The 23425-nt window shown below is 35.7% G+C and overlaps 1 protein-coding gene across 3 annotated transcripts in view; it reads left to right on the top strand.

The window, feature by feature from the left end:
- Window positions 1-23425, top strand: part of SPATA7 (spermatogenesis associated 7) — a 34567-nt gene that overhangs the window by 7991 nt on the left and 3151 nt on the right. The window contains exons 2-12 of one of the 3 annotated variants that reach the window (XM_077783996.1): window positions 1363-1449; window positions 2109-2201; window positions 3104-3151; window positions 11691-11818; window positions 18101-18570; window positions 19599-19665; window positions 20131-20201; window positions 21026-21079; window positions 21176-21229; window positions 21326-21379; window positions 22651-22728. In XM_077783996.1, coding sequence (XP_077640122.1) covers window positions 1363-1449; window positions 2109-2201; window positions 3104-3151; window positions 11691-11818; window positions 18101-18570; window positions 19599-19665; window positions 20131-20201; window positions 21026-21079; window positions 21176-21229; window positions 21326-21379; window positions 22651-22728 — 1204 coding nt within the window. The remainder of the gene's footprint in view (window positions 1-1362; window positions 1450-2108; window positions 2202-3103; window positions 3152-11690; window positions 11819-18100; window positions 18571-19598; window positions 19666-20130; window positions 20202-21025; window positions 21080-21175; window positions 21230-21325; window positions 21380-22650; window positions 22729-23425) is intronic. The other 2 variants (XM_031504927.2, XM_077783997.1) reach the window with 2 other exon arrangements.

Here is a 23425-nt window from a genome sequence, read left to right as displayed (position 1 = left end):
AATTTTCTTTTTTTTTTCTTTTAAGATATTTTTATAGCTTCCTATACTAGTCCTAGTCATTCAAATTTTAGTACAGTATGGCTTTTTAATAAGGCCTTTTGATAAATAATGTTAAAACATTATTAAATGAATGATGTGTTTTGCTGCAATCTCTACTAATCAATATTTAAGACACCATGTTAACCATCTTGTGCAACATGCCGTTGAACTTACAAACAGAGCTATGTACTATAGCAGTTATATATGTAGTTGCAATACTACTTCAACAGTCGTTGTATAACAGTGGGAAATGAAAAAGAAGCCCTGAACAGCCAGGTGCTGGGCATGCAGGAGGTGAGCTGTGAGAGGTGGCATTAAGAACTGTTGCCGTGTGTGGCATGGCTGTCATCACAGCTCCCTGCACCCCCCAGGCAGTTTGTAATGGTGTCTGCCTTTATCCCCCTGGCTAAGGTCACTGAGAGGAGATTCCCACTCATACTGGGTGAGTTCAGTGTGCTTCTTCATGGGCTGAAATGGGAAAAGCCAGAGGTCTACAGGAGCAGTAAAGCAGTCGAGTTACCCACTTCACCTGCATGGTGGTTGCACACTCTTGAACTGACAGCTGAGAAGTACAGTGGGGATGGGAAGACCATGTGGACTTTGGTAATTAATAGTAGAACTTGTCTATACAGTTTTAGAATTGATGTTAGGTAAGTGTGGTTGATATATTTACCGTGTTAAAAAATCCTGTTTTGGTTTATATCTTACATACCTTAGATGCCTTAAAGCAGCACTCTGTGTACACTAGTATTTGTAGTCCTAGCATATCTCCTGTCCAAATTTGTTCTAAAAGTGTTGCAGATTCTTAATTAGTTCCCATGCCAATTTTTAAATCTTAGGTTGCATGACAGCCAGTGGTTTTCAAAGAGAAGATGCAGATTTTTTAATCTACATTCTCTCATTTTTTAGAATGGCTGTTTAACTTTTGTTGGCATCTCCACTGGTCTGTCGAGTTCCCACAGACAAAGTGTCATGTCAAAGTGCCATGAACTTTGAAACAAAATGGAGGTTTGCATAGAAACAGAATCATGGCCATATCTCTGTACAGTTTAATGATCAGTGTAAAGTTCAGACTGAAGTGTTCTGATGGTCTGTTCTGCTGTTTAGCTCCCTGAACCACTGAGAGCATTATCGCTGTATCTTGGTGTTTAGATTAGGTTATTTAACTGCACTTGTAGTTCAGTGATTATAAAATTATTTAATAAGATTTTGAAAAAGATCCATTGGAACCATTCTTGCATTCGTTGGAAAAATACTTTATCTTGTCTATAAAAATATGTGTGGGGATTTTTCTCTAACTTTTGGGTTTTGTTGCCCGTTTAGTTAAAGCAAATGAATGCTCAGCTCTTGTCATTCCCAGATGTGGTCCAGCAAGTCCATTTAAAGGACACTTAAGTAACAAAAGTAATGGTAAGTAACATGTACTTTCATCAGAAGGTCAGCTTGGTTCCTTTTATGTGAATTCATTGATTTTATGCTTAAAATGTTTTTATTAAAACTTCTGCATCAAGCTTATTTGGAGATATTTAATAGAACTTATATTTAATATGCATTAATGAAACTACTTTAAAGGAGTAAGTTTTACCTTGACTGTGCTGCTGGCTACAAATTGGTAGCAAGATGAACAAATATATAAAGATCTCCCATCTCTATTAGCTGTAGTATACATATATACATATGTTTACCACATAAAGAACCCCTGAGGTTAAACATGTTCCTTTAGAGCCAGTAGTTTACATAGGCTAGTGTGTGATTCTGTGCCATACTGACACCTCAATACCTTTTTTTCAAAAGAGCATAGGGTGAACAACAGGAAGTTTCCATGTTAACTTTTTCATAGTACAATTTCAGTGACTTTTGCAGCTATTTATTGAATTAATGGCTCACTCTGGGAAGAAAAAGGATTGAAAGAAAGGATGATTTCATGTGATAGTAACTGGTAAAAAAAATACTGCATTTGAGCAAAGAAGTTAAACAAATGGTGTCTTAAAATTTCTGACTTTGAATTTTAAAAATTTTTAAATTTTTTGCTTGCCTTTCTAATGTTCAAATGTATTTTAATCTTACAGTTTTCTGCATTGGCCCCTCTCGTAATCTAACTAACCAGTACATGATCAGAGATCACATGGTGATTCATTATAACAGAATTCTTTCAGCCAAAGGTAAAAATGTGCATGTATGAATGAACTGTCTCCCTCTAAATTTAGTTCAATCTCACAGAATAGGCTCATACCAAGAAGGAATGAACTAGATTAATATTCTTCCTTTTTCTTACCCAAACATGTGTTAGCAAGGAGATGTGGCTGCTGCTTAATAATACATGTGTACTGTTGAGATAGCAAGTTTTGTATGAAAACATTTTCCTTAAATGTTACCAAAGATCCTACCTTAATTTTGGAGCACTTTGTGCTGTATTGGCTTCATTCTGCTTTTGATGAGGTAATGAATTATGAAATAATAGGCTGAACTGAAAGTCACAGTGATAGTTGTAACAGCAAACATAAAGAAATTATTTTAGGAATGAAGGCAGAACATTTCTACTTAAACTCAGATCAGAATGTCTTTCTTTTATTATTTTTATTTCAAAAACTTAATGATCTTTTGTTCGTCTTGCAATGAATAGTAATAGCAAATTCTAAGGTCTGTGAAAATTGCCCTGTGTGTTTGTAAATGAGAAAATCATGTTACTGTCAGAGTCCATACTCACAAATACAATACTCACAATGTTATCTCTCATGACATACTCAGTATCCTCAAGTATGCAGGTAAATGCTACCAGAACAAAATGTACAGAAACCTTTTGAAAAGAGTCTTCATTTAGGTGATGATTCTTCCTTTAAATATGTGTTTTACCCAGAGAGCTTTATCTCAGATCCTGTGACCATATTAATAACAACCTAATACTTCAGGTACACAGTAACAAGCATGTTTTAGAATAAAGAATTAAATTAATCTTTGTTCTGTTTTGATTTATTACTACATTTTTGTAGCTATCACATATACTAAGTAATATATACTAAGTAAATATTGAATCACTCACATTTGCTGTTTTTCTTATTTTCAGCAGCTGTAGACTCTTCATTGCCCAAAAGTAGGTTGACCAGCATCAAATGTAAGTATTTGACATGTATATATATTTTTATTTGTTATATGTTGATTCTGCAAATGCTTCTGTAAAACTAACTTAGCAAAAGAACCAGTGAAGAGTAACAATAGCATATAACCCTTAACTGAGCATTCATGTTCTTCTTGTTTATTCAGCTTTCAAGTAGTTTGTTTAGCTACTTGTAGATGCATTTAATCTGCATCAAAGGGAATGCTGGAGAGATGGATCTGGGCTGTCAGTAATTAGCTTAGCAGGACAGTTAATTTCTCAATGGCAAAAGTGTCTCAACTGCAAGAGATAGGGTTATCTTAAGTATATGGTACAAATGCACAGACAAAATCCTGGACCTTTCTTAACAAAAGCCTTTGAGGATTTCTTTCACTGCTCAATGTGTGCATGGAACTGATATTTTTTTCTGACCTGCATTACTTTATATGCTGTTCCATCTGACCAAGATTCCTTTACAAACAGAAAAGAAACTGCCATTTAGGCTGAAAGTATTGCAGTTATCAAAGAGATAATTCCATGGGAAACACCTACTTTCAAATTCATCATTTTTGGTCTCACTGACTTCTCAGTATTTAAAGTTAAGACTACCCAGACACATCTTGTTTAGTTTCTGCACTATCCTTATAAATTCTAGGTTTTTATAATGAAATTAAAAATTATTTCAATTTTATTTCATACCTGGAGTTAGAGTGGTCACATTCTTTTCATGCAGTTCTGTGCAGTGTTTATCAAGAAATGCAGATTTCTGTACTGTAATAACCATGCAACCAAGTGTGACATGTTCAGGCGTTAAGCTCAGTGCAAGGTACCATTTCTAGAGTCTCTGGTAAACCACTGGAGAGTCATTTCTCTTCCTCTGTCATTTTGTGGAGCAGATTATGTGGAGATGATAGCCAATAGCTCAGGCAGTAAGATTACAAATATGCTAGGGAGGAAAAGGAACGCAAAAGGGGTTTTAGAATACTTTCAAAACAATTTCTTCTTTCTTGCTCAAGATAAGACACGTGATTTATCCAGGCACAATTTTAACTTCAATATAGTTGAATATCAGCGGTGTCTCTAGTGTCACTGAGGATGAGGGGTCTGCACCTCTTTATTCTCACAGTAGTTCTTCGTGAGTGGTTCTCTCAGTAGCATGTCATTGCTGCAACTGAAGCATATTATTACTTTTTTCTCTTTGTGTTCTTTGACTTACTAGTTATTGCATTCCAAATAAAGTTTTTGTTCCCCCTCTATTTCAAGATTTGGGCAAGGGGGTAAATTTAGTTTAAAATTATAGGATTTATTAACAGCATAGAGTTACAAAAGAGAATTCCTGCAGATAGTGTTAAAAAATACCTCCTGAAAATGTGCTTCATGTACTGCTAGAGTAGCAGGTGAGTATTTATTTCCCCTTGGGGTTGTTGCCATGAATCAGTCATTAGTGTTTAAGAATTAAACATGATACCATAGTTGGCATTCTCTCTGGCCAACTGAATGTGTTCTGTCCTTAAAGTGGATTTAGTTTCCACTGTTCTTTTCCTGGTATCTTAGCTGGCAGCAAAGCAGGCAAGGTGCCATGCCCCTGGGCTAGCAGTGAGCATGTTCCTATGTGTTAGATCAGGCTTACTGACTTAAAATAGTTGTTAGAATGTGAAACTTCTTGAAATGTGAAACTTCTATGTTCAGAATTAGTCCAAGCATGTTGATTGATACCAGTGGCCATTAGAAGCCTGTGGTTGTGAAACTTGTGCCAGAAAACTTGACAAAGGCTATGCCAAGTAAGACAGCTGCTGCAACACATGCCTGGTTTCTAACAGTACTAACTTTTCAACCCATATGTTTAGAGGTTTTTCCACAAGGCATATTGATAGTACAGCTTGAACTCAGTGATTAGTGTGCTTAGGAATGCAGGTCTCTTTCATACTGGGCAGGGGGAGAAAAAGAAGGAAAACAAATATTCTGAGAAGTTACCCACCACAGATCTATTCTAGCCTAGTGGAACTTGAATTCTTGGAGGGAGGGCAGTGAGAGATGGGGAGAGGCAACAGTTCAGACTGATAGTAACATTGGTTTTCTACTCTTTAAAGAGGTTAAGTTCAAGCAGAAATATCAAGAAATACATATTGTTGTGTAACTCTGTGTTTAAATCTCAATTTTCCCATGAACACATATATCTGTCTGCACTTTACATTGTGAAAAAGCAGAGATTTATGAAAAGCTGTTTTACATGTTTTGTTGTTGTTGCCATTTTACAGGGAGCTTTCACAAAATCACTCTGTATTTTTTTTTTCTGTTAAATCTTGTCCTTTAGTATGTATTTCTGAAAATGAAAATTATAAGGAACCAAAATAAGCTCTTTAAATTCAAACACTAGGTAATTCTAATACCTGTGTTATATCTTTAGAAAGGTGGTCTAATATATTATCAAGTCTGAAATTTGGTGAGCAGGAAAATTTACAGGTAAAATGTCTTTATGAATCTGTACTTTTAACTGTAGTGATTTTACTTTTTTTTTTCCCCCAGAAGTTACTTACTGTAAAGTTTTTCCTATAAAAAGAAGTGTTGAGGTGGTTTTTTTTTTTTTTTTTTTTTTTTTTTTTTTTTAATGAGAGGTAATTAATTTTAGATATGTACATCAAAAATGCATTTTTCACAACTTCTAGTTGTGAAAAGACTTCAGATCATCTAGTCTGACATCATGAGTTAAGCAAACTGAGTTGTTCTAATATAGAACTTAACAACCATATTGAATTGGTAAATAAAACACATAAACAAGAAAAGCATGCAGTCTTGACTTGTAAAGGTCAAGAAATAGAGAAAATTATTTCCTTTTGTAGCTGTTTCAGTAGTTATTCATCATTATTACTGAAAATATGTCCCTGATTTTTAATCAAATTTACACAGCTTTACCATCTGTCTGCTGGTGGAGGGGGCTGTTGTTTTTATACAATTGTCCACCATTACTCAGGATTACAAAATAGCCATAGCATACCAGAGAACAGGAATAAAATTATACATTTCACTTATTTTCAGCATTATCTCAGTACAGTGTGTCTAAATTGTCCTTGGGGGCTGCCTCAGTGGTACCTTGAAAAAAAAATCACTGTCAAGGGCCACCTAGAAGCCCGATGGACCTCTCTCTAGGGTGCACAAATGGAGGTTTACCTGGGCAGGCTTAGATGTTTCCTTCAGGGCTGGTGCAGCATTCCAGAGGTTGTGTGCAGTCACTGTTGGCAGGCTGCTGTGTTCTTCATAAGGCTGACAGAAGTATATAGGAGATGTCTACTGGATGAGGAGCCCATATGAGCATCAGAGGTGGATGGATTTGGGATAATCCAGTGCTTCTAGCCTCTTCTGAAATGCATTTGAAGGATTCATATCTCACTGTTAGGCTTTATTTCTAAGTCTTAGCAATGACCAGATTTCGCCATTAGTAGTTTTGTCAAGTAGTATCAGATTTCTGAAGTATATACCCTTATATAGCCGTTACTTTGTATTTGATACAAGCCAGGCTTTACTGTCAAGACCTTAATAAATACTTTGTCACTCTTTTTTATGAGGATTCCTTCCTTGTTTGATGATACAGTGCTACTGATAGTGGATGTAAAGAAGGACTGCAAAATCATCTGAGTTACGAAAATTAAAATTTCTATGTTAAGGAATTTAGATTTAGACTTATAAGGGACCCAAACTTCATAGCTAAAGGCAAAATTCAGTTTTCATTTGTTGAGATCTCACCCCAGGTGCTTAAATTATGGTGTCCTGGAAAGTCATGTAATGCTAGGAAAGTGATAGTAAAAGTTCTTAGAGAAGGAAGTGCTTGCTTGCAGAAGTAATATCACCAGCTGATACACTGGACAGTTTAGTTATGGTCACTAGGCACTTCAAGCTCAGCCAAGATGATGTTTGTATTATTTATCTAAAAAAGAATTCAGAAGGGAAATAATAACTCCCAAGTGTGTTATTGCAAAAATAGCTTATATAAAAACACAGTGGAGAAATTCTGAGTGTTGGATAATTCCTTTAAGATACATTGTTCTGTAAGCTGAACTCAAATCTAACTTTGTATTTCATTGTTGCCATCAATTATTTACATAAAAAATGAAATCACTTGAAGTTTAACTGTGAACTGTTTTGTGATAAATTTAGCGATTGGAAATTCAGAGCAAAGGACAACCACTGGCATTGCAGATCATACTGTCCCTCTAAGTGCAAAACTTTCAAACTGACTAGGACTGTGATAGATATGATTAGATTCTTGCTTCCAGATTTATGACATTTGTTTTATCATTCTAAGCATGTCTTGAAATGCTGCTGCAGTCTAGACTAACAGAAAAAACAATTCAGCCTATAGAGGGAATATTCTAAAAGGGAGATAAAATTATGTGATTTTTGCTTTGAAGTGTCGTGTCCTCTGGGAAGGGTATTTGCCTAGGCAAAAGTGACAGATCGATCAGTGTCTTATAGGTATCTCTTCATGAGGAGTGCTACAGTTTAACATTTGAAATTCAGTCTTATGCTTCCTTTCACTGACAACAAAATTAAGAGAATGGATTCATGAAGTGGATGCAATAAGGTATGGAATCTAGGTTCATAGACTGAATTTTTCTGATCTACAGAATGATTAAATTGTTTATATTCTAGTACATTTTCTCTTACTATCCTGTGAATCTGTGGGGTTTTGAGCACAGTAGTTAACAAGATACAATTAATCTCCAAAGCTCTAATAAGACTTCTAAAGGGACTCATTATTTGGATTTACAGACCATATTCTTTTATTGCCACACGTTTTGTTCTTCTCTTTTAAAAAGATGAAAAGTAGCCCAGTGGTTTTTTTTTTCATTTATTTTTCACAAGATATTTACTATTATGTACTATTCCCATATTTAACTCTACATATGTGACATGTTCCTGAAGCCAGTGTTCAAATAAAAACTACTTGCAGTGAAACTGTTTTAAGTGTCTGTTAGCAAATGCAGTTTATGTTTATTTCCCACAAGTCTATGACAGTATGCCAAGGGCACTTCTTTCAAATGTATGGACCTCACTGAAAGCTAAAGAAGCTTTATATCTTTAATGGATTTGAAGTAGAAGATGCCTTAAAGAGTGAGCAGTGTTTTCAATTAAAAGCTAAATCTCCCTTCTGAAATTGGATGTCTCTTGAATGCTGGTCTCCTTCTTTCTGTGGTTAATATATTCACACTGCAACACAAGTGGTTATGTATGACAGGATTAAGTATCTTCACCTTATCTCAGTTGTAATACTGTAATTAGTGCCTCAAAGTTCCCTATCTGGCTGAAGTCAAAGCATAAGACTGGATTCTCCAGTTTTTGCATGGGTAAATGACATATGAACTAAGGAGAGGTAGGGCACCGTGCCTGTTTCTGCATTTTTCTGTGTTACTTGCTGACTGCCTCAGAGCTATCCTAACTTACCTCCAGCTGTTTGCACCTACATTAACTCGTTTTAGAATAATTTCTCTACCTCTGACTTTTCTGGTTTCAAAATTCCTAGCTTTTACCATTGATCTAGCCTGAAAATTCCTGATATGGCTTGTATAATACTGGAGTCTTCTGACATTCTGGTTTGCATGTCTTTGCTGCCTTTCAGTAAGTGCACATGGCTTTTGGAGCACACTTAATGGATTAGCTGAGCTAAGCTCACTGTATGACAGGTGTGAGGCAAGGACTCCATATTTCCCATGCAGGTGATGGTAGTCCCAGTGGCTCATTTCAATATCACAATATACCCTTAACTGGAATCCCTACTGTTCTTTCATTATTTATTCTTGAATATAAGCCATGCTTTGGGTGAAAAGTCACAGCACATGATCCTGGAGGAGGTTTTTTTAACAGCTTTAAATGTCAGTGGTAAAGGCATTCATGTATGTCAAATTTCTGAGTTTCTCCTGTAAAGAGCAGAATAAGGACAACATGGGAATTCTGTTTTGCAGCGATACTCCCACTGCTTTGCACTTTGCCCAGACACTCCTGTTAAGTCATGGTGTGCAGGTGGAACATGCAGTAAAATGTTAAAGTTTGTATTGTCTTAGGCAAAGTCACTTTTCACCTAAGCACCTGAGTGTAAGGAATTTGCTGTTTCAGACACCTACTCGCCCTTACCCATACTTCTTGTATGTATTGCATTTTTGCTTTGTAGGGTTCCCATTGTTTCTCTAGATATTTGTTCAGTCAGCCATCACCATTTTACCTGAGCAGCAGGCAAGATGTGAGTTTTTATAGCCTCCATGCATGTGCACGCACAGACATGCTGTTTTGGCCCAGAATAAGTAATGCTTTATCTCAAACATAGAAATGTCTAACCTGTAGCTAATTTTTGAGTACTTCTCTGTAACTTTTAAGACAAACAAAATTAGAAATAACAGTAATTTAGAACAGACACAATATAAAAAGAAAAACATTCCACTTTAATTATTTAATGGTACGGTATATTTTATTATTCTGTTACAATGTATATTTTTAATTCAGAGTTGTGTAATGCAGCATTTGTTAACTTCAGCTAATTTTTTCCCAGTAATTTAAGCAGTTTCTTAAGTACTCTAATAGTGTATGATGGATAAATCAGTAGCCATAAAAGGGTACGGTATATTTTATTATTCTGTTACAATGTATATTTTTAATTCAGAGTTGTGTAATGCAGCATTTGTTAACTTCAGCTAATTTTTTCCCAGTAATTTAAGCAGTTTCTTAAGTACTCTAATAGTGTATGATGGATAAATCAGTAGCCATAAAAGAAATTGCTCTATATTTTACATATCAGTTATAAGAATTAAAAGAAAGAAAAAGAGGGATTTTTCTGAGCAATGAGAGCAAAGATTGCACATCTGAAAGATTAAAGCCCATCTTAAAAAAGGGGACTAAAATGTTTAAATACAATGAATACACTTAAGTATTTCCTGGAGATTAATCTATATGTAGGGTACACAGATGAATGCATTTTAAAGGTTGATTAAATGTCCTCAGATTGCTATAGGACTCAGCTGTGTAGAAGAATTTACCACACCAATCCCTGAAGTTTTTTACATTTCCATGCATTAAATATAGTAGTGCATGTGCAGAATGAGGTCTCCCAGAGCATGATATAAATATATTATGAAACCAGAGAAGAAATCCTCAAAGTGTGTCTCTATCAAACAAATGTTTCATACACTTGGATATGTGTTAAGTGAATGAGAAAATTTTCATTTGTTACACAGACTTCAAAAGTATGTTTGTTTATTTTTTCCCTATTTGGGAATGAAATTACTAATTTTTCATCAGCCTCATTTTGATTTTTCAACTTTGCAAATTCTGAGTGTTTTGTCCAGTTCTGGGTCCCCCACTTCAAGAAAGACATCGAGGTGCTGGAGTGTATCCAAACAAGGGCAACAAGGCTGGTGAGGGGTCAAGAGCACAAGACACTCCTGGGAGGAGTGTCTGAGGGAGCTGGGGGTGTTCAGCCTGGAGAAAAGGAGGCTCAGGGGAGACCTTGTCACACTACAGCTGCCTGAAAGGAGGCTGTAGCCAGGTGATGGTCAGCCTCTTCTGCCAGGCAACCAGTGCCAGGACAAGAGGACACAGTCTTAAGCCGTGCCAGGGGAGATTTAGGTTGCACATGAGGAAGAGAATTTCTTCATTGAAAGGTTTGTCAAGCATAGGAATAGCCTGCCCAGGAAGCTGATGGAGTCACCACCTCTGGAAGTGTTTAAGAAACAACTTGATGTGGCACTTCGTGCTGTGATTCAGTTGGTGAGGTGGTGATTGGTCAGAGGATGGACTTGCTCTTGGAGGTTTTTTCCAACCTAAATTATTTTCTGTTTCATCTGTGAAACCTGGCTCCTCATAACATGCAAAAACTTTGGACTGTATTATGTAAGATTGAGATGATTGAGGGCAAACTCATAAAGAGGAAATTTACCTGTCTTTTGGGCTACTTTAACTGATGACACAGATGCCTGACTCAACTTTTTGCACTGCAGATGAGGTCTTGGACTGCAGACCAGTGTGGACTAATAAAAATCTCTCACTCTGACCTTACAGTAGCCCTCTCAGAGCTGGCCTTCATTTTTTTTGTGTTCTTGACAATGATTTATTTATTCTGCCCTGGATTTCTGTATTTAGGAAATTCCATGTTGTAATCATGGATTTTTTTACATGTCAGCTTTTCTAACAATAAACACGGGTTTTTGTGAAATACTAGATGAGGGTACAGTCAAAGGAGTTCTAGCTGTAAAAAACTGATAGAAAGCATGTAACTTTTTGAGCAAAATGCTCTGTTAGCAATACTGATCATGGAAGTCCTGTATGCTGGTGTTTGTTTTGAGGTAAGAAAATTTCAGGAAAGTTAAGGCACAGCTTCAGCTACAAGTATACTCTATTTTTTTTTTTCCTAAGAGTACACATAAATTTTATAACTGCTATGTGTTGGAAGTGGAATGTATCTCAATAGTCTGACTTTACTGAGCAATTGGAAACCGCTACAACGTTTTCAAATCACTTAGGGAAACAAATAATAATTCAGTTTGAATCTGACCAACTTTGTCTCTTCCCTAAGTTGCTGACCAGCAAAGAAGAGAGAAACTGAGGAAGAAGATAGCCAAATGTAGAGAGAAAATAAGTGTGTGTGAAGCTCCATCCTGTCCAAGAGACAATGGAAGGCTGCTGCCATCCTCTTCTAGAAAGGTATGTATTTTAATTCTGTTTAGTATAGGGATGATCACTGCTGTGCAGCAGTGGGGGCTGGTAACTTTCAAGCAGCAGAAAGTAGACAAGGGTCTGCCTGGCATGTGCCCAGCACTGAATGCATGTCTTGACCTTCTGACAAAGATGTCAGGTATCTGGATGAAGAGTGCTTGCAGTAAATACAAGCCCTAATTACCCTTGAATTCTCTTGCTTTCCCCTCAGCTGAAATTCCTGTCCTCTGTCACTCCAGAGCTTTGTACCATTTCCTAAGGCAGAGCTCTGTTAACTTCACCCTTCCAAGCAAAAGAATCAGGAATCTTCCATTTTTTCTTAATGAAAAGTCCTAGCTGATAATACATTTTTATCTAACAGTATACTAAATCATTCAGTTGCATTTCTTGAAAGGAGAAATAATGCTTAGACTAAAATATACCATTCTGTATGTATGTGTTCTGCTTATATGCATAGGCTGACTTAGTTTGGCTGACATTTCATCAAGATACATTATGTGTATTTCTAACTAATAAATAAATACGTAAATAGCCCAATAAATTACATTCTTATTCATCACTGTAAATGAGTAATTGCATCTTGAAACAGAATGATTTAACTCTGTGGTTCTAACAGCATAAGCTTCGTACATTGTTTAAATAGCTGTAAAGCTAGAGGACATTTCCAAGTAGTGTACAAACACTGTCAGTTTCTTTTTGTGTGACTGATTTTTGTAGCAGGCAGCCTGAGTGTGATCTTATTGCAGTGCAGAGAAATAATGCTTTGAAATTCAATACATGGCTTCTATTTATGGATGAAAGCACAAACATTAATTAGAAAAGGGAAGAAATGTGATATTTAAAATCTAAATTTTATATTTTATTAATACCATTTTTGTCCTTCCATGTTATTTTTTTTGCAAACTTGGGGCAGGCAAAGTTCCTTAAATTGTTTCAGTGCAAAACCAAGTAATATGTGTCTTTAATTACTGCATGAACTCCCAGGTTTAAAACTAAAGGATGCACTATAACAAAGTGCAGCTTTTTTCCTTTTTTTTTTAAAATAAGATTTTCTAAAATTCTACCTGAGTTGAGCTAGCCATGAGTAAAAGCTCTGATTTGAACAAGACTTGGTATTTCATATCTCATGTTCAAGTAATCCTATTAATAGGCATTTCTGGCTGCTAGTGAATTTTTTTAAATAAATTAATCCATGCCAAAAGTCAGTTGAAGTAAAGCTGATTCATAGGAGGTTAAATTTTCTCTTGTAACCATTTGAAGTGTGCCGTTGCCTTGACCTTTCAAGATCCCTTTCAGCCTGTTTTTTGAGATTTTTTTTTTATTTTTAATGAAGAATGAAAGTTGTGGCCATCTGCTTGTGCATATGAAATACAGATTGGGAAACATCATTAACTGTTCTATTCTCTTGTTAATTTTGTATGCAACATATGTGTGGCTGTGTGAAATGCCCACTGAAATGCTTTATATTTAAAGATTTATTGCACTCTTATAGTACCAGCAGTCTGAACAGCTATTGTGCTTAAATTGGTTCTGTCATAATGGGAGATGTCAGTGACTAAAGAAAGCAGAAGAACTTTCTGAGCATCAAAGTTGTTTTTGTTGGGAATATTCAGATTTCCTTTCAGGCTTCACAGTGACCATCGCCTCTTGTACTGGTTGTTTGAATTAATGCACACTCAGTAATACCCCTTCTAAATACCATCACAGTATTTGATAAAAGTAGGAGCTACTACATTAAAGAATTGACACCTACACACATGCAGAAAAGGAAAGCGTGTACCAGGACCATAGATTTGAAAAACAGTGATACCAAGATACAAACGGAATATGTTTATAGAAAGTCCAATTTGTTCACGTATTCGGATGAATTTTCTATAAAAGCAGCTTGTCACTTCATATAGGAGAGTTCTGCTCTGTCCAGACAGCAGAGAGCACGTGCTCAGCTGACTTAGAGCAATATTTAAATGGCTTTCTCAAGTAAAAAGAATCATACACTCATTTATTGCAAATTTGCAGCTTCTGTGTCCTGACAGTGCAGTTCATAAGGCATCTCTTTGTTCTCATTTTGTAATGGTAGATGAACTATTCTCTTGGAAGACCTTTTCATACAAGAACAAGTTAATTTCAAGATTAAACTGATCTTACTGTAATTTCAGTGACCCCAGTGGGAGCTGCCTTGGACTTTTTATGAAAAAGTATTTAGCAACCTTTCTTTTCAAAGTCTGGTTTTTATAAGGCAGCTGATACTTTAGTGGCTTTTGAGCTGCGAAACTAAAATTCTTGTAGAAATTAAAAGTAACATATAGAGAAATCTGGATTCTTCCTCTATATTAATACTTTTGCCCGTCAGTTGACAGCAGTACGCTTTGAACACTTTTTACTGAATTTTCTCTTCCACAGAGTCCATGAAAATTCAGAGGTCTGAATGCAAAATGCAAAGTACTGTTCAGTTTACCCCAGTTTTAAGACTAATAACATTGAAGCATAAATACATACTTTATGAAACTTGTAAAAGGAGTTGCTGAAATGTATCATTGAGTGGATTTGTGTCTTTCAAAATGGATTATACTTAGTTGAATTAACAGAATAGAAACATATTGATAAGCAAGATATAAGTCAGGATTTTTTACTCCAAATTACATGGGATATAGTTCTTGATGGTTTTAATCGCTAAAGCTCAGATGCTATAATGGATTTTTAAAATTTTGTTTGAAGAATAGAACCAAATATATTTTAATAAGTGTGCTATTTGTAAGCATGTTTTTTGTCTTTTTTTTTGTTTCTTATTTAAACATCTGATTTTTTAATAGAAAACAGCAGAAAGTGAACATGCTTGCAGTTTATTTGCAACACAGGATAATTTTTTGAAAGTTCAAAAGAGACAAATTGCAGACAAACAGCATTCTCTTACACTGCTTAAAAGCTTTTGAAGTGACAGAGTTCCTTGTTCATATTGTTTCTTTGTCTACTTGGAGTGTATTTCTCCCTGTTTGAGTAGTAAAGTTTTGCCTCAGGATAAGGGCTTTGAAAGACACTGTGTTCTCAGTATTTGAATGAGTACAACTCTCAGCTGACACAGATGCAGCTTTGTGTTGCAATTCTCTCTAGTCACAAGTGAGCTAATTGGTCTGTTCTACTTATGAAATATTTGTGAAGGAGAAGAAGATAACTGCCCTAAGCTTCTCATGTGTAAGGAGTGCTTAAATTTAGGATATTTCCATGTAAACCTTGTGCTTTTGTCTTGTTTTGTATCAACTCAATTGCTTCTGAGGAACAGAACATATCATTTTCATGAGGTGTAGATAAATAATCAGCTAATGCAGCTTTTTATCTTTTCTTAATAATTATTTTGCATAATGCAGGGAACCAGTCCTCATGTGCTCACAAATGCTTCTACAATACCATTTATGTTGCAGCTCAATGAACTGCTTTGGTCACTGAGAATAAAGCATTTACAAGAATTAAGTTGTTTATAATATACACTGAAGGGTATGGAATTAGCTTTTATCTATGTAGGTGGATGCTGAAACTTTCCAGTCTTATCTGTGTTCTATAGTGCTGAGCTACCACTGCAATTACTTTATATGCAAACAATCATGCTGGTAAGCCTTATTATTCTGCTTGCTAATACAGGCATTTGTTTGGCATTGTAACTGCATGTTATCAGTTCAGCATTTAATTATGCTGTAGTAGTAAAATACAGTTGACTCACATGAGACACCATCATGAAGAGCTTATTTTGCCTCAGCTAAGTAAAAGAAAACTTCTTTCCATTAGGCACCAGCAACTCTGGATATTTTGGGGTATTGGAATAGTTTAGATAGGTCTTACTGATGTGAGAAAAAATTGTTTTGAAGGAAATATATGGCAGTGTGATCTGTGACTTAATTTTCATTATGAAATACCTGCATTTTTAATATTCCTGTAAATTTCATTTACTGCATGCTACAAAATGTATATTCATCATAATTGATCTTTAATTTAAAACATTGTGTTTGAAAGGGAAAAAAATGAAATCGTGTAGATTCTAAGCAACAGTAGCAGTGTTATGGGAAAATGGAGCATTTATACAGTAAGAGTCTATTGCTAAGAATTTTTAGAAACACCTGTTTTAGGGTTGAATATTAGAATAGAAAATCTGTGTATATTTACAAGTTATACTACCAATTAAATAGATTAATATAGTACACTATATCTTACTGGTTTACTAGTAATATATTACTGTCTTACACTATCTATTTGTAGCTTAGAATGTAATGAATTTTCAATAAATGGATAAAGATTTCCAGTTTTGGTCATTGGGGTTTTTTCTCTCCATGCTTACCCCAGTAGGAGACTTCAGAAGTCTCAGGATAAGTATTGATTATCTTACAGAATCCCCACAGGCACTTTTTTTTACAGTTGTTTTTGTGACTTTTGTTGACATTCATTGATTGTCACTTCCTGGTGGGGAAAATCACACATCCAGCCTTCAATCCACATTTTAATGAGCTGATTATTTTCAAAAATGTAAGTGTTCTTGAGGATTTTCTCAAGGTTTATATTGTGCTCAGGCAATGAAGCCCCATTGGAAATGCACTGGATCTGTGTTTCAGTCTTACTCTCTCAAAGTAGTTCCCACATAGCTTAATTGTGAAATCAGGATAGGCTGCTTGGTGAATCTTCTCAACTGGCATTATGGTTGTATGTCATGAATAAATGCATGTCACAGTACATGTATAGGTTATACCATACTGCATCTCTCTTTCTCAGGCTCCCTATAGGGCACGTGTTCCTTCAGTAACTTCAGTAATATAATGCTTCTACTTAATAGTTTTTACTTGGTTGCTAGAAGTATAATAGAGATGAATGAAACACATATGGAAATCATCTTTCGTTTCTCCCTTTTGTCACTGCAGAGCTTATGGTCTGTACTGGAGTCTCATTATCTTCCTGTTCTTTTTTCAGGTGGTGAAAGTATATGGACAAGTGTTAGCCTAGCTGAACTAAACTTCAAATTTGTTAAAAACCTCAAATGGCCTTAGAAATTTAATTTTCTTATTAGTAAACACCTCTACTTGTCTTAAAATCTTACAGCACTTTGTTGCTGATGATGTGGACCTATATAAACTGCCCTAGTGTTGGGAAAGTATGATAGTAATTTTAGAAAGTTAGCTGTTGCTTCTGATTTGGGTTTTCTCAGATGTTATAATTCAGTTGTTGTTTTGTCTGGTGGATTGCATGGTACAGCAGTGAGATTTTCCAGAATAAAACTATCCTCAGGTTGTCTCCCTCAAACTGTTGCACTGTAAACCCTGTCTCTGGGAGTTGTGGTGCTACATAGAGTAACACAGTGGGAATAATATTTTCTGCATCATACAGTTGTTGAATTTCATAAATAGTTACATGTGTGGATGCAATAAATTGGTTTATACAAAATTTTATTTGCTGATAGGTTTCTGGTTTAATCTTCTAGTTCTGCAGTATGCCTGCCCTGCCCATAGAGACTGTAAATAGTCATACATAATTTTCACTGATTGACAAACTATTCAGTGGATGACATTGAATATCCTAGGTAGGAAAAGAGCATACAACAGCTGTTTTCATAAGGTGTTTCAAACACATTGTAAAGCAAAATTACGAGTGTGCATACCCTGTCCAGGTATTTAAGCTTTGATACTGCAAATTTTTCAAAACTCTATGACTGAAATAAAACTTTTATATAATTGCTCTTTTTAATATAAAAAACAAACAAAGAAATGATCAAAACAACCAAAAACCCTACCTTAAAATATCACTTGAATTTAGTTGTGTTTCTGTTTTGTCTTTGCCACATGTCATAATACAATTCCGGAATAGTCTTGAATTTTTAAGCATGGGATAATTATAGATAATATCTGCCTTAGCTTGCCCAAGTGGTATTAACAGAGCATATTCAGATAAGATAATTTGCCTCAGTGGAATGATTTCTTCTAAAAATTGACTGATTAAACTCTTGGTTTGATGTAGCCATCAATATTCTGTAATAGAGCACCAGTGTTTGCTACTGAAATAAACCATTTCTTTATTACTCTCTTATTTCCGGTGACTAGGTTTTAAAATCTGTTAGCACTGAGGCTGCTGTGAAACCCATTTGATTTTACAAAGACTGGAATTTTTTCTTAGAAAATACCTTCAACATGGTAATTCCCAGTTACCAACTGGGTAACTCGCAGTAATAGCTGGGAGTACCAGCTAAATGAAAGCAGGTAACTTGAAAAATTATGAAATGTTGTTTTATTTTTTTCCTAGAGTCTCTTGGAAGCAGAAGACAATCTCTCACCTTCTGCTGAGCAGGCACAGTACCTACCAAGAGCAGCATCTCCTTATGGCGAGGGTTGCTTGGTTCACTCCAGTCCAGTGCAATGCATCAGGAAATGTTCTCGGAATACGTGCAGGGCACCTTACTCACACTCCAGTGTCTGTGTGTCAAAGCCACCAGGGAAACGCTTTGCACTTCCCCGCAGCCACTCCATCGAGAGCTTTGTGACCGTGAGGTGCCAGAGGTGCCACGGAAGCCACGCCAGAGCCTGCGGCGGGGATCTTCTCGAGAGGCACTCTGAATACTTCACTAAGAGCCGAAAACCTTTTACTCCACGCACCTTGATATCAGATGCTAAACCTTTCCTATCAGAGTACAGGTTTTACACTCCCGCTCAAAGAAAGAAGAAAAATCACCGCAAGCAGTGTGTGGAAGCTCAAACACAGACAGATATGATCAGGTACAGAGATTAAAACTTTATTATAAAACCCTGGGATTTAGATATTATCATAACATTATCTTCATCAAGGCAAGCTGTTTTGCTCTCATTACATTTGTATAAAACCAGAATAATTATACTGATGCCTTATTAGAACTTAGAATTAGAATAATTATTCTAGATACACCTTAGCAAAAGCTAAAAAGGAATGTGATTTTCCTTTTTTCACTGGCATATTTTGCTGTCTTCTTTCTGGAACAACTGCTTTAATTTATACGGATTGGATACAAAGTGCCACTAAATTAAAAATGTGAAATCTCATATCTGCTGGGGATAATTATTCTCTCTCTCTTCCCTATGCTCTCTGATGTATAGTTCTATCTTGTAGAGAGTTAACCAATATAAGCATGCAATTAGTTTCCCACTATTGCCCCCGTAGTCTCATGCTTTCCAGTCTGTTAATTAATACATCATGCAAACATCCTTTTTTAACTCCTGAATGCAGCTCTTCATTGGTTTTTTTAAATTTGAATACCATTGGATATACCTTGTATAAAATATTTTAAACAAAATTAGTGTCCTCTTGCATTGAACTTCCTACCAAGTTGAACAATTCTGATTTAGTTTTGTACTACCTTATAAAGAGAAATCTTTTCCCTTTTGTGTCCACCATGCCTGCACGTCTAACTCCAGTTTTGTCATAGATTAAATCAGGAATTTCCTAAGACTGGAATTATGATAGCTTTGGCTCTGTATTGCAACTGTTGATTTTTTGGCTGTAGGTTGTCTATTTTCCTGGTGCACTTTTAATTTTAGGATCATCTCCATTCTTAATTCTGAATAATTATTTTGAATAATTCTGTTATCCCCTGCTAATATGCAGCTAAATAATTAATTTGGATCACCTGTCTGTCAGAAATTTTCTGACCTGTTCAGTACTACATTCTGTTCAGGTCAATGAGACATTTCCACAGTGGCGCTGCTATTCTCATCCTGCATTTTTTGAAAGTAGTCTACTTGGGAATCTAATACCTCTCTAAATTTTGTAGCTTTCCATCTGCAGACAAAGTGCATGTGAGAAAAGTTATGGGTGAAAAGCAGAAGATCAAATCAAAGGTAATAATGCATCTATCAGTCATCTGGGTACTCTGCCCACACCCACCACCATCACTGTGGAGTAATACACCTCATCACTGCCACAGCAGTGAGCAGCTGATTTAGGTGTTCTCTCTATTGCCATGACATGAGTTAGCTACATAGAGGAGAGAGAATTTCAGAACACTGAGTGGAAACTATAAGAAAAAACACTGAGGCACATGAAGAGATCTTTTTTTATTTTATTTTTTTATTGTTTCTGTAAGTACACTATCAAATATCTGCTAAGGTATTAAGGTATTATAATAGGTACATGACTTTCCAGCAGAAGAAGGTGTCCCATTTGTCTGTTTACACAAAGTTTCTCAGAAGAGACGTGGAATTTCTAGGGCTGCTTAATCACAGAGAGTTACTAGATTTCATTTTAATGGTAAAATCTGCTGTGCATTTGCACCGACAATAAAGATTTTTATTTCTGTGTTGTAGGTTGAAGACAAACTGTACACTTTGGATGAGCCTGAGAGAGGAGTAGATGGTTTTCAAGACTCCATCCTAAGGTGCTTGATTTACAGCAGGAGGGAATATTTGAAATGCTCCTTTCTATACAGCTGGTCCTTAGGCCATAAGTCTTCACTAGCATTTCTCTTTATAAGTCTTCTTTTACAGAACTTTTATTGGGTTTTTATATCAATGGCCTTTCCCAACTTGTAAAATCATTATTTTCTAGTGATAAGTTCCAATGGGAAGCCAATTAAGAAAGACAGCTCTGAAATATATGAGTATTTTTGTCAGAATTGACTAATGAAACATTAATACAGTTGTTAGTTCTGTACATCTGAACATAGACTACATAGTACTATAACTAAATACTGCATTGCAGGAGCATTTCCCACATCTTTTTCTGAAAACTTAATACTGGGATAGCTGCAATACCAGAGCAGTGTTGGAAATCAGGCCAGAGCCCGAGGGCTCCCAGCTGACTCTCCTCATTGCTGACCTGAGTGTCACGCATGACTCGCTGATTTGCTCTCTGGCCTTTTCATACAAAGGCATTTTTATCTGAGGAAATAAAAGGTACTCTGAGTTAAAAAAGCATTCTTACAGATAACAGAGATTGAATAGCATCTGAAGTAGCACCAAGGTCTTCTGAGCACTGCTTCAAGTGAGGTGGTGTAATACTCTTGAACAGCAGTCTTTCAGGTTTCGGTGCCAGCAGGGGATTTTGCTACTGAAGCAGGGTTTAGGGGTGTTATGGTGGGGTTTTTTGTGAAAGGAAATCATATAATGGCACTCCATGGCTCCAGAAGAAAATTGCATGTAAGGTAGTATAAAAAGGGTTTAGAACGTTATTGTTTTTCTTGCCCTTGGATTTTCTGATTAGAGAGACATCATGGTGTCTTCAGAAGTCTTCACCAAAGAGAACTATCAGTGATGAGTAAGTAGGCTTTTAAACCATTTTTCTTCTCATTTACAACATCAAACTAGAGTTTAGAATGTTATTCTTTTTCTTGCCCTCTGATTTTCTCATTAGAGAGATATCATGGTGTCTTCAGAAGTCTTCACCAAAGAGAACTATCAGTGATGAGTAAGTAGGCTTTTAAACCATTTTTATTCTCATTTACAACATCAAACTAGAGTTTAGAATGTTATTCTTTTTCTTGCCCTCTGATTATCTGATTAGAGAGACATCATGGTGTCCTCAGAAGTCTTCACCAAAGAGAACTATCAATGATGAGTAAGTAGGCTTTTAAACCATTTTTCTTCTCATTTACAACATGAAACTAGAAGGCTTTCCTCAAAACTGATGAACTTAAAAAATAAAATACTTTATGTGAATCAAAAAATAAAATTCATTTTAACTTCAGAAGATTGTACAGTGCCTAGTTTGTTTCCATTTCTTTTCAGGTCTGTAATCTCTGAAACAAATATTGGCAAATTAAGCACCAAATTGAAAGGCATTCTTACCATTCTGACATTTGATGAAAATTAGAAGAGTTTTGAGTTATATTCAGAAACACTACTAAAGCTTCACCAAGTGGCCTTGGGAAAGTCATTTTGTGCTTTGTGCTTTAGGACAGGCTTGTATTTACCTAACTTAAGGCTTATAATAAAGGTCTCAAATACCAGCTGTAGGTAACTTTTTTGACTATAGAGGGAACCAAAATTACAATCTTTAAGCACAATAACAAATTTTATGTAGTGAAAATCATGCAAGATGTATTCCATTTTTTTAATTTTCTGTTTATTAAGACTGGAGAATGACTCAGTAGAGTTTGACTGGATGCTTTGGAAGACTTAGAAAGATGCTATGAAGGAGAAACAGCACTGAAATATTTTCTTTTGGGGTTTTCTTTCCTGTTGTCATTCAAGCAGAACTCCAGACTTTTTGAGTGTCCAATTTAGAGTAATTGGCATCAACAACTCATTTAGAGGTACTAAAATAGAGATAAGAGGTGAAAGTCATATCTCACACTAAGATTTTATCCATCAAGGAGATATGTTTAAATGAGTGGATGCTGCCAAATAAACAGTTAAATCCTTCTAAGCTTCCATTTAGGACCCGCAATTTTCAGCTGCAGTCAGATTCTCTAGAAGCTCCTTTGGAAGCTTATACCCAGAGCATCAAACTGCAATTGTACACTTTCTTCCCAGTTAGCTCCCCTTTCTTGAGTGCAATGAAGGTTCTGAACACTTGCCAAGATTCACTGATTCCCTTGCTTGGGATCTCTGTGCTAATTTATACCACCACAGAAAGTTAGCATAAAGACAAAGCATCATGACCACCTTTATAACAGTCTCATATTTTGCAGTTTTTTATTATCCAGATTGAACAAAAGGCTTAGCTTGTCATGATAGCCTTACCTTTTATGAAACATAACTGCTGATACAAAAACTATAAAATCTTCTTAATGGCCTTTCCAGTGAAGGTGATTAAACCTACTAAAATATGTCGTATGTGTTTCTGTGGTAAAGCATTTAACATTGGGGTTTCTATTCTCCCTGCAGAGAAGAGGAGCTGTTGTATTTAACTTTCATTGAAGATGTTACAAATGAAATTCTTAGACTTGGCTTATTTTCTAACAGGTAGGTTACAGTTGTTTACAGTTTTGAAATGAAATTTTGCTATGTCAGAAACCCATGGACTCCATAAGTAAGAGAAGTAGTGATTAGTAATAATTTCTTTATACACACATATACACAGTTAGCCCTTGCTTTTGTTTTGTTTCCTCTTCATTTTTGCTTTATGTATGAAAGGAGAAGTAGGAAATACTTTAGGGTCATTGACTTTGATCTGCTCCTGTGTACCATGACATAAAAGCTTCTGTTAAAACCTGACCCTGGAACCCTAGGTGGAAAAAGACTAAGAACTCATTTTAGTCTGCAACATCTGTTTTGCTAAATAAACTGAGTTACTAACCTTTAACACAACAGGTCCTTTGTCCCCTTCTGTTCTTCCTGTTCCAGTATGAATTCAGTCTTCAACATGGGTTGCAAGGGTTACATTCTCTTGCAGACAAAAGTTCACCAGCTGCTTTCAATATGATACTGGTTCTTTCTAACGAAGAACTCTCAATTTATGAAAAAAAAATTGCAGTATTTTTATAAATATATAAAATATGTATACAGAATCTTAACCCATTTTTGAAATTCTGCATTCAAGGCAGTCTAATTTCATAATATTTTTATCTTGCTTTGGGTTGATAAGGTTCCCAGCTAGTTTTGGTATTCTATGTGCTCTTATTTTCTTCTTCATATGTCAAGGCTGTCAATAAGAATACTA

This window comes from Lonchura striata, chromosome 6, assembly GCF_046129695.1.
Source record: "Lonchura striata isolate bLonStr1 chromosome 6, bLonStr1.mat, whole genome shotgun sequence".
NCBI lineage: Eukaryota > Metazoa > Chordata > Aves > Passeriformes > Estrildidae > Lonchura > Lonchura striata.
The sequence above is the reverse complement of the archived record's forward strand: the minus strand, read 5'-3'. Positions and strand labels throughout refer to the sequence as shown.